The following is a 16,706-nucleotide window of genomic DNA, read 5'->3' as shown; positions in this document are numbered from 1 at the left end:
GTGGCTGTAATAGCGCCCACCACTGGCAGCGGCTATCGCTTGCCGTCCACTGCCTTGCATCTTTTTTCTCATTCCTCCTTCATATTCCTTTTATCGTGGTTGCTGTTGTGTTTTTCGCTGGTTTGTCGTGTGAGCAGAGTGCAGTATGTATTTCTCCGACCCCAGTGCCCACCCAGGGATCCTTTCTGGTTCGCATTTCCCAAGACAGGCTGGCAACGCTTCAGAAGCCTCTTCTGCCTCTGCCTCTGGTACTGGTGATTCCACTTCCAGCACAGGCTCTGCAGTTCAACCAAGTGCACCGACGTCTTCAGTGGACCCACCGCCTTCGAGCACTCAGGTGTGAAAATTTGCATTATATTACTCTAGTAGTTCTATCACTCAATCAAGCACAGGGAGGCTACACCACTGCCACCTCGACATCAGGAACTGGAGATGGCCAGACATCATCTACTTATGTCCAGCCTACGTCTGACAGCGTGATCAGCTCTCCTTCGTCGACGCAGCCCTCGTATGTCCCTTATCTCGATCCACTACAGTCGTAGCTTAATATCTTGATAGGTCCACCCCAACTTCCTTATCTCCCTCTTCGTCTCCTCCTTCGTCAAGCTCTTCCGCGAGTACTCCATCTTCTACTCCAACTAGCACTCCGACGTCTTCCGTTTCACCAACTAATACCTCCTCCTCGTCTTCTTCTTCACCTTCTTCTTCACCCCCGCCATCGTCATCTACCTCACCAACTAACACTTCTTCCACTTCTCAGCCTACCTCTTCTTTACCCCAGTCTTATTCGACTTCTTACACAGTAATAAACGGAGTTACATCATCCTCACTTGTCTCCCCAACAACTCTTAGCAGTGCACCACCAACTTCTCTCTCCTCAAATGAACGCAGTGCAATCATCGCAGGAAGTGCCACCGGGGGTGCTCTTCTCCTCATCCTCGCCCTTTCCTTTCTTTTCTATCGCAGACGCAAAGAGTTCAAGCGACTCGGATTTATCGATACGATAGCTGCCTACAGGAGGCAAAAACACTCTAGAGCCACACTCCTCGATGGCGAGGACCTCGAGGACGTCCATATGTCCAGGCCACCTCCCGGAAGGTATTCAGATTACGAAACACCCTGGGACCCATCAATCCCGCACATGAGCTCTCGCTCCCTTGCAGCAGGGCAGAACCAAAATAGCAGCACTCCGTCCATCCTGCTGCGTGCAAGAGGATCAGAGTCTGGGTCTGTATTCCACGAAGAAGTTTGGCCTCCCCCAGGCGACCGCAGCCGTCTAGTAGACCCCTTGAGCGACCACGGTGCCAATTACTCAGACTTGAGTAGGATAGTCGACGACGTGATGGGCCCGTCTGCTGCCACCGAGGGTATCCATTACTCGCAATATTCGCTTTCGTCGTCTATGCGGGAGCCGTCTGGAGATTCGTTGCATTCGGGTTTACATTCAAGGTCCTGGTCAGCTGATTCTCAGTCCCAGCTGTTAGAGGCTGCGGGGCTTATACCATCATCTACACCGCCTTCGCCTTCCCGGCAGCCGATCAAGCCGAGTCCGCTAGCAGAGTCGAATGCAGCTGCAGGAGGCTCGATGACTGCTGCTACATCGAAGAACTGGCTTCACCGTTCGCCTCTTAAGAACGAAGTGGATCCCAGGGATGGGCTTGCTGATGATACACCACACGCTTTGTGACGTGGTCGTGTCTTTGGTGTTTTATGGGCTTGTAAGTGCTTGTATCATTACATTTTTTTAAATATAAAACTCAATCCTTGCTAGGTATATCATGTTCATTAGACCCTACTGAACGTTGAATATATAAAAACATATTTTTATGCTGTCCTACGTACCCCACATCTTCCCATTTATGTACCTACTGTTGTTGTCCTTCTTCCGAGGAACAGACTTTCTTCTCGGGCTCATCGTCACAGACTTTATTTATACGATATCTGCAGTCACAGTTTGTTCTTCTCATGTGCTCATTGTATATTCTGACACTCGCCTCAGGATATTATTGATACTATCAAGCTTGCCACCAAGGATCCCCTTTTCATCCATCTTGCAATACAACCGTCCTTTTCATTCCGTACTCACGAGGATGTTGAGATGATGCCCCTCGGGCAAGTGAAGTACATGCACAGTAAGAACTTCAGGTTTTCCTCTTGCATTCCACGTGAGTCACAATAACCATATACATGACTTGGCACCTCTGATTGCCTCGTTTTTCGTGGGATTGAGAAAGCGTGTCAGAATGAGGTAGTCAATGTCTGCTGCTGGCTTATTTTTTGTTTCAAGTCATATGTTGCTCGCGGTTTTCTCTGAGCTGACCACTGGCAGAAACGCCTGCCTAGCGCTTACTCTTCGATCATGATTGATCTTCGGACATGCCCCATAATGATGATCATGACTACAAGAAGCAGCGAGGTTCCAAGCTCCAGTGGGCATTCACAGTGCTCAGCCATTTGCCGGTGAGACGTTTCTGCTGGAGAATATTCAATTTTAATGCATAATTATGACAATTTCTCATACAGACCGAACAGGCTTATACGTGCGTTTCTCAATTTCATTATAATATCGGCATCGATATAACAAGTCTTCGATCAAATTTTGTACGTTGTGCCCATTGGCCTACCTAAACATGAGGCGTCCGCATGGATCGATGCGATACCCATATGCATCTACACACCCCAAGTTATAGACTTCAGTCGTGTAGTCACTATCGCAAAGTCTTCAACTAACCTCACAAAAACTCATCTCGTCGACGAAATCATGCATAGGTGTCTCCTCATACGTGAAATCCAATCTAACATCTTTGCCCAGGAAGTCGACTCCGAGCCCCATTCCTTTCACCCGACAATTGATAGTAGAAAGCTGCCCAAAACGCAACACATGCTCAGTGCCCTTGCCCAGACGTGTCGCTCATTCAGCGATCTTGCTTTGGATGTTCTTTATGGTGAATTGGATGACTTTAGCCCATTGGTTCGATGTCTTCCGAAAGATCTAGTGGGAGAGGTTTATGGAAAATTGGTATGTTTGAGTCTATAATAGATTGTAGGACATGGCTCTTGAGCTAATTGGCACCACTCATTTTTTGATAATATTGCGCACAGACTTTCCTAAGGCTGATGTGCCCAACGGACTGGGATATCTTTCTAAAATATGCCGGTCGTGTCAAGAGATTAGAACTACACGACTGTCACTCTGGCGTTGGCGCTTTAACCCTCATCATGGCTGGTTTTGGGCCAATGAAGCCTTTACCATTTCCAAAGCTCAAGTACCTAGGTGTCTTCTTTCGAATACGAGCATGGCAGCATGTTTTGCGTCCATTTCTCGGGCCGCAGCTCCTTGGGCTCAAACTCGAATTTCTTCTCGAAGCAAAAGACAAAAATCGAAGCTTGGCATTTTTCAACTCTCTCAACGCTACGTGTCCCGCATTGACATCTATTCATCTCAAGCCGTCACAGTCAGACGCCAGTGGTCACGCGGCGAGATCTCTTCTGAATGTGCTGATGAACGTGATTTGTGGATGGGATCATCTCAAGGAGATATCGTGCGACATTCTCAGTGAGGATGCCTTGGTCCATCTCGCCCGTCTGCAGTCGTTGCAGAGTTTGACGTTTAGAGTGAACTCGCTTGATTTTCACCCCAACTTTTCGTCGCAGCATACTATCTTTCCAAGCCTTCGGCACCTCACGTTGTATCCCATCGGAAGATCCTGTTTGGACTGCTGCATCTCATTGCTCAGGTGCTTGTCATCATGTCCCGTCAGTTTCCGTGTCTTCCCTAATGGAAGGTTCGAACTGCACGTCTTACAGCGTTTGCTGTCTACACTAGATAGCTTTGCGAGTTCACGAGATACCATCGAAGGGCTCTGCATAGTGGAAAACGCCGCATGGGATACATATCACGACCGCATCCAAGAAACTGTCATCAATTTCGGGATACTGAAAGTTCTTCCTACCTTCCATCGTTTACGCGAAATCAAGATAGACACGAGTTTCCCGATTTCAATGGACGATGAGACGTTGAAAGAGGTGGTAACAGCGTGGCCCAAGTTGCAAAAACTGTCACTCAATGCGAAGCATGGGTGTAGAGGTCATTCAAAAGTCACTACCAACGGTTTCGTCACCCTATTGCGACTCTGCCCAGAACTGGAGGAGCTCGGTTTGGTCATCGTCGTGGAGGGCATTAGTCCGAAATTTCCCTTGTCAATGCAAGGACCTCTCAACAGCAAACTAACCGAACTGCAACTAGGCGACTCTAAAATTGGTGCCACCGATTATGTGTACTTCGCAGTCATCATATCCATCGTTCTTCCTCGAGTCCGGTCGATCTTCTCCTGGTTCTCAATACGTGGTCTCGAGGAAGGCCACGAGCAGCGCACTAGATGGATAGACGTGCTGAGTCTATTGTCCATTTTTGCAGACATAAAAGAACCAGGCGAGAAGTGTGTAGCTGCAGTGCACATGATGGATGAAATCACCAAGAATTCTGCGAAAAAGCCTCGCAGGCGGTATAGTTCCTGAAGCAGTTGTCTCGAACTGCAAGGTTAGCTTTTTGTTTCTGTCATGTAAGAAAATAATATTTATGGATTAAGTGTTATATAGGTGCAACTCTTTCCCGATCACTGGTTCAATCGCAAGGACATTTACCTTTCTGCTGCATGGTCGTTTTTCTTCGTTCTTCTATCAATGTTGCGCCCCGTCTTCTGCATTTTATACCATGACAATCTGGCTCTGATCCCCTCGACATCGCAAGACCATAATCTTCTTGCTGTATGGCAGCAGACTCTGCGAGTTAATCAAGATGAGAAGGAACATAATACTTGGTATTGATCTCCTCGTCAAAGAATGTCAATAACACTATGAGCCTCTACGATGACCGCACTGGACATATTTATACATCCATCTTCCCTTATACACTGCCTGGGCGTACTTTCCACAAACGGCGCAAGGGGTATGAGTTTACAGCAATGATAGAACTTTCAGTAGTTGTGCGCTTCTGATCGGATCCATTGACCTGGGCCCCGCGTCAGCAAAAGGATGAATTTACAGCTTACAGCAGCGATAAGACTATCAATAGCTACGCGCCTCTCCAAGTCGTCGGTCATTGATCTTGGTCACTGGCTGGCGGCACCACTCAAACGGAAAAAGTGTCCTGTTAGGCTTAGCTGGATATGTGGCGCAGTTTGATAGTACAGACTCCAAATATGCCGCGGGATTGAAAGACACACGTCACGTGTGGCGACCAGCGTTCAAAGGAATCATGATCTTCTTTCAAGTTAGCCATACTTAACGCTCACAAAATCCAGAAATGGCTTATATCACTGGTCAGGGTGCTTCCACAATACTCTATTATAATATTTCCTCATTATAGTCAAAATCTCAGCTAAGGAACAATAAATTGCCCTATCATATCAGTATGCAAGTTGAATCACCACCTACCTGTGAGCTTCAGCAATTGGCCTCTCCTTGGATTGCCATTGCCAACTCCATCAGAGGCGCTTGGGACTCGAGATTTGGTCATAGATTCGCAGACATACCATAATGGCCTCGACTTCGACGGACCCCGAACCACGCGCATGAGGTGCATACTATATTATGGCGCCTTTCGTTTCCCTTACCTTACCTATCATCTCTGTTGTTTCCCCTCCATCAGCAGTACAACACTAGTAACACGTCGAACCGTTTCCCCTGTTGGCTTTCATTCATGACATCGCCTGAACAACCAATGTACGTGATCGTCTCGCGTCTAAGAGGTTGAGGCTTATGTCTTTCCTTGATCGTGGAACCATAGCCCAAGTCAGAAATGTGACTGCCTCAAGAAAAAGGGAAGAAAACTAGTGGTGTGTATCGATGGTACATCTAACCAATTCGGACAAAAGGTAGCTCGTTATCCCCGTGAAGTATAGCATCTTCTTATTTGTGAGCTTTAGAACACAAATGTCATTGAGATATACAGCCAAGTTTGCAAAGACCCAAAAGACAACCAGCTAACTTACTACAATAGTGGGATCGGTACATTTGCAGAGCCTTCTTGGAAATCACTTCGATACTTGGGTCAGGTCCTGGACCACAAAATTGATCTTGCAATTGCTTGGTTTGTGAATTTTATATGTACTGCAACTTCAAATTTAACTATCCTACTATAGGAACTTCGAGCAGATCGTCATGAATGCATACCGCTGGCTCGTAGCCGATTATGAACCAGGTGATGTCATTTATCTATTTGGTAAGAAGATTGCATCAACATTATATATGGAGTGTCTCAAAACAAAATTATGAAGGTTTCTCTCGAGGCGCGTATCAAGTTCGTGTTCTTGCAGGCATGATTGAGAAGGTTTGTGTATCGTTCTATCCTTCAGAATTGTAACCCAAGTCGCCATAAACCTTGCAGGTTGGCTTGATCCATAAGGGAAATGAAGAACAAATTCCATTGTACGTGGAAAAATCAATACCTTTTCGTGCGAGTTATTCACACTCTCTACATACTCTCTATTTCATAGTGCTTATGAGCTATATGCAAATCCTAAAAGTGGCCTTCCCGATCCCCAGCCCCAGGGTGATCGGGAAGAAGGGGTTTTTGCAGAGCTTCTACATCGCTTTTGCCAGTTTATGAAGAAGAAGTCGGGGCAAGTTGGCGAGCTAGAGAAAGAAGCAGGGGACGGTACAAAGCAAGAAAAAGACCCACATACCAATAGCGGTCAAGCTAGCAAAAGCGAACCACAGGGGGATGGCACTTCTGAGTTACCGATCAAGGAAGGGGATCCTGGGCAGGGAGACGAGCATGTCAGAGGGCATGTAAGCAGTACAAAGAAAGAGGCGCTCCCAAAGAACAACCGCTCGCCATTAAGTGCCGCGCTAACAGAAGGTCCTCGGGATTCAGCGAAGCCGGAGTTAGAACAGCAAACCGAGCAGGAAGGAAATGATCCCTCTACTTTGGCAGGTCGCTTCAGGAGAACATTCTCGAGAAAAAATGTGAAGGTTCATTTTGTTGGCGTGTGGTTCGTCATCCAATCATAAACTTCACAGTATGCCTTACATAATCTTTTTTTAGGGACACCGTCTCATCTATTGGTATTGTCAGAGAGAAAAATCTGCCATTTACGATTACACTAGACCACATTTGCTATTTCCGCCACGCCCTGGCTTTGGATGAACGCCGAGTGAAATTTTTACCGGAATATGCACGAGGAGGTGTCATGGTGCCAAGTAATTCGAAGGAGCCGCGTACTGTGAGCCCGAAGGATACTTTTTTCAGGTTTACAGGCTTGCTCAATAGTCAAAATCATAGCCTACACAAGGAGATCGCAAGGAAAACGATGTGAAACTCGCCCCAAAAGTCAAGGAAGTCTGGTTTAGTGGGACACACTCAGACATGTGAGCATTTCTTGCCGGTATAGTCGTACTATTATCGACCTGCTTAGTGGCGGAGGTAATATCGAGAACTCCAACATGAAAAGTCGAAGCCCTTCTTCAATATGGATGTCTTACGAAGCAATATCAGCTGGTCTACAGCTAGACATGGACGATACAATTGTGGAATGGAACTGGGATAAGCTGGGTGAAGTGCGTGAGTCACTAAAGGGCGTGTGGCACATTTTAAAATGGCTCCCACTCAAGAGGTTAGCTTATAAAGACGAGGAAACACCCACTTGGCGGTAAGCTTATGTCTTTCTTTCCAAATCGTCTACTGAAGCAGAATTATATCAAAGTTGGCATAGAGGGGTTGGCCGTCAGATTCAGCCTGGTCAAAAAATACACGCTTCGGTTGCTTTTTGCCAAGGATATAAGCCAAAAGCTAAATCAAAGTCCAGGCCAACAATTCGAGATTTAGCTGGAATAGCCCAGCATAAGAAAACCGGCAAAGAGGAAGATCTTTCTTGGATGTTAGAATGGGAGGATATATTGGAGATGGACATTTTTGATTATTCTAAGGCTGAGGATGTGGTCATGAATCTGCAAGGAAGCACTAACCATCAAGATCTTTGGTATCACCGTCTGAAGATGATAATATCCTCTAGTAAGTCCATCCTTAAGGTTCCAATTTTGAAGCTATGCTTGGGATTTACGCTTTATCTAGAAGATGGCCGCGACAGACTCTGCGGAATAAAAGATTTACCTTCTCTTTTGATAAAGTGCCTTAAAGAAGGAAACGAACAATTTAATCTGAAACTGCTCAACTTATACGCTCAGCTACGTGAAACTTGGCTGTGGAAAAAGAAGTATTGATATGCTTGTTTCTGACCGTTCATAACGATGCTAATAATCAGACTTATGTCTCCTGCAACCCGTACCGCGTTGTCTGAATTAAGCAAGGGGGCCAAAGGTGAAGGCACCGTTGTTCGAGTTGCTGGAAGGTTTGCGATGGTCTTTGCCAGTGACTGTTAGTTTATTTCATGTTCTGGAAATATGTCTCTGGATGTTAATCGACTACAGTTCTAGATGATCCTAAGCTATTTGGTGACAAATGGCACTCCGATCTGCGGGAGATTCTGGAACATCAAGAGATAAACAAAGGATTACAACTCGCAGTCATCGCTGCAATGCCGGCTTTGGCTGGTATAGGTATCCTGCAATACTTATTTGAGATGCTCGAAACTAACCACCAGGCAGAAAATTTTAGCACCAAAATTGACGGCGGTATCTTACATTTGCTACTGGGCATCCGTTCAAGTAAAGATGCAGAGCTTCAAAAAGCTGTACTGGGAGTTTTTCCTAGATTGATGAAGTACAGTATGCATGACATCCTTCTCTAGATTACTGCAATGCTCACACACCTCGCAGAGGAATGCCGAAACCATTTCTCATTGCAGCAGCAGTGTTGGACCGAATTCAACAAGATGTTTGGGGATAGAAATACAGATGTACAGAGATCATTTTTGAACGCGGTACTTGCCTTCGCACAGGATGGTATGATAATACTAAACACAGCTCAAATTTGGCATGACTGATGATCCACAGGTACCTGTGGGGAGAAAATGATAGAATGCAATGTACTTGCTACTCTTCAGGAAATGCTTACGACTCACAGCAGTGATAATCAAGTTGTGTCACTGACACTGATCCTAAAGGCAATCGCAGCCTTGGCAGAGCATAGTAAGTCATCTGACATATTATATATTTAATACGAGTAACATGTTCAACAGGTAAATATCGAAGCAGTATGGCTGAAATTGAATTCTTGGAGGCTCTCAAAATATCGAGCATCCAAAATTGGGAGACGAAAGTATTAGCTGCTAAAATAACTACATATTTAGCGCAAGATGGCATGACATTTCTTACGTCGTGTCGTTCGGTTCCACTGATAGAACTAACAGGGGTTTGCCAGAACCGCGTGCTGGATGTCGGATTTCTCGGCGTTCTCCAGGAGATGCTTAAAGATCATGAATCAGATGTACAACAAGCATCAGTGAATGCTATCACAGCTTTAGCACAGCATGGTACAGCTTCATTATATTGTGACGTTCAGTGGTGTTGATGAAACGGCCAGACGCGTGCAGGCACAAGATGCTGGACAATAAAATTCTGGAAGGTCTACTAGAAATGGCGGAAGACCCTAAACAGCAGGGTGTGAGAGAAGCACCTCTCAAAGCTATCAAGGCCTTTGTGCAACATGGTAGGTCATACTCATGTCGTGCCATTCGGTACGCACTGACAAGCCAACAGAAGATATCTCAAACAAGATAGCTCTAGATAGATTCCTTACTTCAGTTCAAAAATTATTCAATGACGAGGAATGGCGTCGAAGAATAGTAGCTGTTGAGGTTGTTGAAATTCTAGTACAGAATGGTAAAGCATCTTCTGTTTTCCGTTCCTCAGTACTGATGGGAGGACAGGATATCTTCAACAGGAGATGCTGAAAGCTGGATATCTGACTGATATCCAGAGAATGTTTGATGACGATGATGACGATGTACGGAAAGCATCTCTGGCCGCTAACACAGCCTTTGTGAAACACGGTCAGTTTATCCACGCCGTCTGCCATTCTGCAGGACGAAACTGCTAACGTTATCGTGACTTTAGGGCAATATACCAATGGTAACTCACTTTTTGTCTTATAGTCCTCAGTACTTGACGAACACACAGAGGAAAACGAACGTGAGCTATTGAAAGAAGCTGGATATTGGGGTGGAATACGGAAGATGCTTAATGATGATGGCGATGATGTGGCTGAATCTGTGGATGCCATCACAAAGTTTTTACAGCACGGTAAGCCTTAGACGGCTGATGTTATCCAATCGACTAAGTATTCTGCAGACCACAGCTCGAGCAACCTCACGGCCAAAGGACCTCTGAATGCCTTACGCACATTGTTTGATAGTGATAATTGGGAGTTAAACACTGCATCTATTAAAGCTTTTGCACATCTGGCGCAACGTGGTAAGGCATCAGAGAGCTTGCCTTTTATTATGGCTAATAAAATGACAGGAAACAATGAACAAAGCAACTTGATAGTTGGATTTCTTCCTGATCTTCGGAAAATGCTTGGCGACAATGACTATGATGTGCGGCGGGAAAGTGTAAAGGCTATCGCAGTCTTGGCAAAGCACAGTATGCTATCTTCTAGGCTCAATACTGTGAGTATATACTAATAGTGAACAGCTAGATGTCAGAACAAATTATTAGAACATGGGTATTTGGCTGTCCTCCAGAATCTGCTCTGCGATAGCAGTTGGAGTGTGCGAGAAGCAACCATAAAAACGATTCTCGAAGTCGCAAGTGACGGTATTATATCATTTAGCTTATGGATTGTGACGCAGCTGATGAGTGGATAGAGAAATGTTGTATCCAGTTGCTGAATGATGGATATTTGGCCGATTTTCATAAAATGCTCCAAGATAATGTTCCGTTCGTACGAGTAGCTTCACTTCAGGCCTTCGGAGCGTTTGCAAAACACGGTAGTGTCATTACTCGCAGCATTTACCAGTGCTAACGCATCCAACAGATAAATGCAGAAAACAGATGATTCAAAGCGTCTTTGATTCCTCCGAGGACTGTCCAGCGATAACGCGTGGGAGACAAGGGAAGGATGCGCTAAAGTGGTCGCTGATATTGCACAGTATAGTAAGGCAAATATTACAATGCGCCTTTCAGTATAACTAAGTGATGGGCAGAGGAGTTCCAAGATGGGCTATATGGATTTCTGGACAAACTCCTGGAAATGGTAATAAGGGATGATGTTGTAGATGTTCAAAAAGCATCCATAGATGCCGTTGTAGCTCTCGCGAAAACTGGTGCGCCCCCATCAGCTTGTGTGATTCCTCACAGTTGACTAGTTGGCAGACCAATTCCAAAACAAGACACTTGAAACCAAAATACTGGATTCACTCCGAGACTCATAAAATCACGACTCATTTCAAATTAGAGTGGGGTGCGCAAAGACGATCGCCGACCTAGCACAATATAGTGAGATAATTATTACGTTTGGCCATTCTGTATAACTGAGGGGTGAGTAGAGGAATTCCGAGACAGGCTACTGGACTCTGGATTTTTGGACAAGCTTCTGATAATGGTAGAGGATCATGATCTGGATGTGCGACAAGCATCCATGGATGGAATTGTAGCATTGGGGAAAAGTGGTAGGGTATCATCAGTATGTATCGCTTAAATACGCTGACAAACAAGCAGAAAAAAAGATATTCCGAAGCAAGACATCTGAAGCCAAAGTCCTGAATTCGCTTCGAATGTTATCTGGTCATGACTTATGGCAGCTGAGAGAAGGATGTGCAAAAACTATCACAAATTTAGCACGGGACATTAGTAAGGCATTCTATAAAACTGCCTATTCGGAATAACTGATATATGGGATAGAGGGGTCCCGAGACAAGCTGTTGGATGCTGGATTTCTGAATATCCACCTAACAATGGCTGGGGATGATGACTCAGATGTACAACAGGCATCTATAGATGCAATCATAATCTTTGTAAAAAATGGTAGGTCTCAACTTGTGCGGTACTACACGATGAAGTTCATTCTATAAAAGAAAATACGATCAAAACAAGCATTAAACCGTTCGCTTCTTTGCGCATAATTCTCGGTAACGATTAGATCAAAAAAGGAGTGTGTTAGAATTTTTACGAGATTAGTGGAGCAGCGTAAGGCAGCTATCATTTTTGTCTTCCGGTTAAGCTGACAACTTGACAGCGGACTGTGCATGGAACATCTTGGAAGCTGGATATCTTCCCGATCTGCAGAAAATGCTTATCGACGACGACGATGATCTACGACGTCAATTTGCGAATGCTATGTTATCCTTTGCGGGACATGGTACGCCATCGTTATGCTCGCGGAATTTGTGGTGGTTAACTACGTAACAGAGCAATGCCTGAACAAATTAATAGGATCTGGGTACTTAGCTGATCTGCAGAAGATGTTCCGTGATCGTTTTTGGATCATACGTAAAACATCTGTAATAGCTGTTATCAAAGTTATACAATGCAGTAAACAATTCCCTTGCTTATAGTCTTCTGCAGAGCTAACGCATCAACAGAGAAATACCTGAGCAAGGTGCTAGAATCTGGATATTTGATTGATTTTCAGAACATGTTTGACGATGAAGATGAGGAAGTAAGAGAGGCTGCTGTGGAGGCAATCGAAGCTTTGGTATCCAATGGTACTAGTTGGTCTTTTGAACCTCTCACACTAGTTTGCATAGCTAATACTTCAACAGATGAATGCCGAAGAAAAATGATGGACTTTGGATACATGGTCGATCTTCAAAGCATGTTATTTGATGACTATTCAGATGTAAGGAAAGTAGCTCAAAGGGCACTCGAAGCTTTTTCGCAGAAGAAAAGTTCCTGATGTTTAGTGTCTCCTGCCACAATGGTATATGATTCACCTATAGTTCCAGTAGATCGACATCGCCGGCCTTAGTCCCCAACATTTTGTTCCCATCATCCTATATAGTCATCCTATATCTAATGCAAACATTTCGACTAGGGGTACATTTGCAGAAGGTTTGAGTCGGACAGAAAATATCTTGCATAGATGAGGGGGGTTCAGGATGTTGAACGATAGGTGAATTCGTTGGGGCACTGAGCGGATGATGGAGATGAAAGTGGCACAAACAGGCAATGAATTTCCGAACCGTAGGTCAAGCACTTGGAGATTTGAAAGCATCGGCTTATCGTCTGGATAATCGAAGCCCTGGTATGTAGCCATTTGGGAAGAAGGGACACGAAAAGTGAGAGACCTCAAGGAGTTTAAACCCGCAAGGTGACATATGGCTTTCTCGTTTAAGAAGTTGCAATTCAGTTCTTCCAAATGGTCCCAGCAGCATACTGCCCCTGAAAGGGCATCCACCGCACTTGGCGAGTCAGCGATGAGCCCAAAGGATGCAGTTTTAATAAAGGGGCACGTGTTTCCTAAGTTCATAAAAAGAGACAGTTGTGGTGGTTCAGCACGTTCCATCCCTAGGTCGATATGAACGAGTTTTTGTCCAAACAGCAAGCAAACAAAGTGAAGCACTTCATCCGAGATTTTACTGTTATCACTACCACGAACGATAACCCGTTGCAGGTGGGGAAACAAGGGAGAAGAGGTTGGAAGGAAGCTCAATGCCCGATAGACGTCTGGTGCGCGCGAGTCGCCGATATCGAACTCGAATGTCCGGACACGGCGTGTATATCGTTGAAATATCGACCAGTCTTCCGGAAGCATGGGCCTTTGAAGGTGCTGCAGCACGACAATAAAATCTTGATTTTTTTTTAAATCAGTGTACACTTGGCTAGATAGGCTTACTAGAGATACACCATCTTGTTTCCAAAGGTCCTCCAGAAGACACTTGATTAGTGGTACCACGCTGTTTAGTAATAAAACTAAGTGAAACTCAGCCGCTGCCCGAGAGGCTATAGAAACGACTTTATTATTTACCTAAGTGAAACTACAATAGATGTTAGTTCAAGGTGATCTCTAATAAATGTAATGTAACATACCTCAGCCGCTGCCCGAGAGGCTATAGAAACGACTGAGGTATTCCTATACTAAACCCCCCACTACTTATAGTCAGAGGTGCTACTCGCTACAGTATAATGACTCCTAGGAGTAGAATTGTGCTCCTAGGAGAACAATGGCTGCTTTGGCAGAGACCAGGTTTATCCGGTTTTGTCATTTAGATCAGCCCAGAGGACGTCCAGCGCCAGGTCGCTGAAGAATTGACAAGTCCTGGCAAGTCTGACGAGTGTAGCAGGCGTAGTAGCATTGATGTACTTTTTAAAGCTCGTCCCCTGATGCTCAGTATGGAGAGCATGGTAAAAAATCCTCAAAAGGATGTCAGGGATGAGTAGGCACTTGTGCATTTGCAGCGATCTCATGCGCGATGTAAAGCAACATTAACATTTCACCATCAGCTAAATAAGCATATCTCTGGATCGATAAGCGCTCATGATAGGTATACTTGGGAGGCAGCTAAATTTGGAAAACGGACTGATGAATATTTGTATTATGACTGCGGGGCATCCACTACCAATACATAGTACTGGGCAAAAGTCCCAGCTGGTTATTGCGAATCAGTCTAATTTTCTTTATCTTCCGAGTCTCCTAAAGTCATATCATCAAAGTCTTCCAAAAGCTCGTCCAGCTTAACTTCAGGGAAATCAGGCTCTTCTTCGCCAGCTTCCTTATCCTCGTCATCCCCACCCATCGATGGGGCATCCATACCCTCATCCACATCCATTCCATATTGTCCCTTTCTCGTCGTCTTATCTCCACTGCCTACTTCTCGCATCTTCACGTCCTTTGCCTTGTAAAGATTCACCGCCCCACGCATCTCTGGATCCTCCTCTAGATCCCTCAAGAACAATTCATAATCCTCGTCAACTTTCTTGTTGTCCCGTCCGCCCATCCGACCAACGACACCTCTACCGCCACCTGTCTCACCTTCTTCGCCAGCCTCCTTTGCGATACTCCTGAGCTTCCAGTTACGCGCCTTGCTCTTCTTACGACGATTGGGGTATGCCTTCTTCACGAGGATAATATCAGGAATGCGAGATGAAGGCAGTGAAGAGAAGTCATCTGAATTGAAATTCGCGTTGCTGAGGTGATATCCCAAAGCAGTATCACCAGGCTGGAGAATGGCACCAAGATGTGTGCGAGTATGGTATATCTGATTTGATATTGCGGAATTTTCGTAGTCCATGCCATCGTCGTCAGCGTGTGTCCCACTCGAACGGAACGCGCCGGACATGGCTACTTGTGCGTCAGCCAGGACCCACTTGCCTCTGACAGACCCTGAAGGTTCGATATCCAGGATGGTGAATTCGACTAGATCTGTCACCTGGGCGAGAGAGTCGAATGGAACACGCCAATACACCTGGGCTGAGATCTCGCATGTTTGCAAGGTAGAAACGTCGAGCAGTTGGAATGAGCTGCCAACACGAGTGCATATCGTTAATGGACTAATGTTGCTCAGCTGACGTGCCTGTTTTAAAGGTATGCACACAAGATCGTCCTTGCAAACCGGAACGATTTCCACAGAATATGTAAATTTGTAGCTTGCAGTGCCAGAATGAGTATCGGTCGAAAGAAGTTGCTCTGATCCCTTTGACCTTTAACGAGACACGATAGTTAGTACATAGAACGACAAAAGAGAAGACAAACGTACCGTACGGGCACAACTCCAGCCAAGAACTCCACCATCTTGATTGCGTGGTTTCTTTGACTGTAGAAGAAATCCAATCCATCCTTCACCTCTTTTACTGAGATAGTGTCTTTTTGGGCACCGTGTTTGATGATCAGTTGCTCCAGGAATAGAAAAGTTCGTTTGTGTGGAACCTTTTGTCGCACCTGCACGAGTGCCTTCCACGTATTTTTTGCGGCAAGCTTGGCACAATCTGGACATTGACCATGTTGAACGAGATATTCAATTTCAAATACCTGCTCCAATATCGTTGAGGTTAAAACCTGATAAATGACACCGCGCCATCTGGATGAGATGCCATCTTGCAAACAAAGAATATTATGGTCACGTACCTCCTTTTGTACGGTTAAAGATACACGTAATCGCTTTGAATGTGGCTCTGTCCAGATAAAATGGGCCTCTGTCAGTCGAACTTTGTTCAACCCTTTGAGTTTTTTGAGACAGATGGCAAGAAGTTCTTGCGATTCTGGTCGAGCGAGAGACCATGATTGTGGGGGAGATAGGAAGCGCTCGCAATTTCGGCAAAATGATACAGATGCTATCTCGACGCGATCACCGTCAATAAAACTTGGATCACCATGATTCAGCGTACGCACATTGTTTAGGGATTCCCTCCGTTATATCGACGCTATATGTTTCGTATAAAATTTAAACTAGGCTCAGCGATTAACAGATGAAGTACCTACGTGTTCCTAAGGCATGCTACACAAAGATTAGCAGAATTGGGCACGATAGGCGTTCCTTTAAGCAAACTCGGATCAGTAAAGTTGACGATATGTAGAATCATTCAGATCTTACCGCAATCTGCGCATAATACACGATGCACGGCGGGTGCTGGTACAAATTCCATGGCTTCCAACTATTCACAAATACAGATCGTGTAAGTTGCAGAATAAAGATAAGGATCCGAGAGACGATAGCCCTCTTGATGGTCCAACTTGAGGCCTTTTGGTCTGAGATGAGTTCTACCAGAAATTTATTTGAGCGATTTAGTCAGCGATAACATTTCTGCCGGTCCCGAACCACGTGAGGTTGTTATCTGATTAGATGAGATGAGTGAAACTGTCACGG

General features: G+C 45.2%; 8 protein-coding genes across 8 annotated transcripts; 6 read left to right on the top strand and 2 right to left on the bottom strand.

Moving 5' to 3' along the window:
• Positions 1 to 42: 42 nt before the first annotated feature.
• Positions 43 to 801, top strand: SERLADRAFT_379739 (uncharacterized protein; the record flags this gene model as incomplete). Its single annotated transcript, XM_007314228.1, has 3 exons — positions 43 to 337; positions 393 to 508; positions 559 to 801. Coding segments are annotated over 2 exons (272 nt in total), but the record flags the coding sequence as incomplete, so codon positions are not given.
• Positions 802 to 874: 73 nt separating this feature from the next.
• Positions 875 to 2,074, top strand: SERLADRAFT_379735 (uncharacterized protein; the record flags this gene model as incomplete). Its single annotated transcript, XM_007314227.1, has 2 exons — positions 875 to 1,718; positions 1,772 to 2,074. The coding sequence occupies one exon, from the start codon at positions 1,076 to 1,078 to the stop codon at positions 1,685 to 1,687; it is 612 nt and encodes a 203-aa protein (XP_007314289.1).
• A 302-nt stretch (positions 2,075 to 2,376) lies between these two features.
• Positions 2,377 to 4,884, top strand: SERLADRAFT_413266 (uncharacterized protein; the record flags this gene model as incomplete). Its single annotated transcript, XM_007314226.1, has 7 exons — positions 2,377 to 2,460; positions 2,524 to 2,540; positions 2,770 to 3,019; positions 3,103 to 3,542; positions 3,762 to 4,439; positions 4,480 to 4,540; positions 4,600 to 4,884. The coding sequence occupies 7 exons, from the start codon at positions 2,377 to 2,379 to the stop codon at positions 4,825 to 4,827; spliced, it is 1,758 nt and encodes a 585-aa protein (XP_007314288.1).
• An 876-nt stretch (positions 4,885 to 5,760) lies between these two features.
• SERLADRAFT_366014 (uncharacterized protein) lies at positions 5,761 to 7,375 on the top strand (the record flags this gene model as incomplete). Its single annotated transcript, XM_007314225.1, has 10 exons — positions 5,761 to 5,802; positions 5,823 to 5,876; positions 5,928 to 6,091; positions 6,144 to 6,223; positions 6,279 to 6,331; positions 6,389 to 6,429; positions 6,498 to 6,526; positions 6,938 to 6,995; positions 7,049 to 7,196; positions 7,307 to 7,375. The coding sequence occupies 10 exons, from the start codon at positions 5,761 to 5,763 to the stop codon at positions 7,373 to 7,375; spliced, it is 738 nt and encodes a 245-aa protein (XP_007314287.1).
• A 3,790-nt stretch (positions 7,376 to 11,165) lies between these two features.
• SERLADRAFT_458519 (uncharacterized protein) lies at positions 11,166 to 12,029 on the top strand (the record flags this gene model as incomplete). Its single annotated transcript, XM_007314224.1, has 6 exons — positions 11,166 to 11,228; positions 11,278 to 11,400; positions 11,451 to 11,573; positions 11,623 to 11,754; positions 11,806 to 11,928; positions 11,999 to 12,029. 4 exons carry the CDS (start codon positions 11,504 to 11,506, stop codon positions 12,001 to 12,003), a joined length of 330 nt encoding a protein of 109 aa, XP_007314286.1.
• A 163-nt stretch (positions 12,030 to 12,192) lies between these two features.
• On the top strand, positions 12,193 to 12,799 carry SERLADRAFT_379731 (uncharacterized protein; the record flags this gene model as incomplete). Its single annotated transcript, XM_007314223.1, has 4 exons — positions 12,193 to 12,262; positions 12,313 to 12,435; positions 12,486 to 12,614; positions 12,666 to 12,799. The coding sequence occupies 4 exons, from the start codon at positions 12,193 to 12,195 to the stop codon at positions 12,797 to 12,799; spliced, it is 456 nt and encodes a 151-aa protein (XP_007314285.1).
• Positions 12,800 to 12,904: 105 nt separating this feature from the next.
• Positions 12,905 to 13,657, bottom strand: SERLADRAFT_433970 (uncharacterized protein; the record flags this gene model as incomplete). The annotated part of the gene is made up of 1 exon (XM_007314222.1): positions 12,905 to 13,657. One exon carries the CDS (start codon positions 13,655 to 13,657, stop codon positions 12,905 to 12,907), a length of 753 nt encoding a protein of 250 aa, XP_007314284.1.
• Positions 13,658 to 14,510: 853 nt separating this feature from the next.
• SERLADRAFT_433969 (uncharacterized protein) lies at positions 14,511 to 16,485 on the bottom strand (the record flags this gene model as incomplete). Its single annotated transcript, XM_007314221.1, has 6 exons — positions 14,511 to 15,543; positions 15,600 to 15,898; positions 15,968 to 16,173; positions 16,232 to 16,263; positions 16,322 to 16,376; positions 16,434 to 16,485. The coding sequence occupies 6 exons, from the start codon at positions 16,483 to 16,485 to the stop codon at positions 14,511 to 14,513; spliced, it is 1,677 nt and encodes a 558-aa protein (XP_007314283.1).
• Between the last annotated feature and the right edge of the window lie 221 nt (positions 16,486 to 16,706).

Source organism: Serpula lacrymans (genome assembly GCF_000218685.1).
Source record: "Serpula lacrymans var. lacrymans S7.9 unplaced genomic scaffold SERLAscaffold_2, whole genome shotgun sequence".
NCBI lineage: Eukaryota > Fungi > Basidiomycota > Agaricomycetes > Boletales > Serpulaceae > Serpula > Serpula lacrymans.
This window is presented reverse-complemented; position numbering and strand designations above follow the sequence as displayed.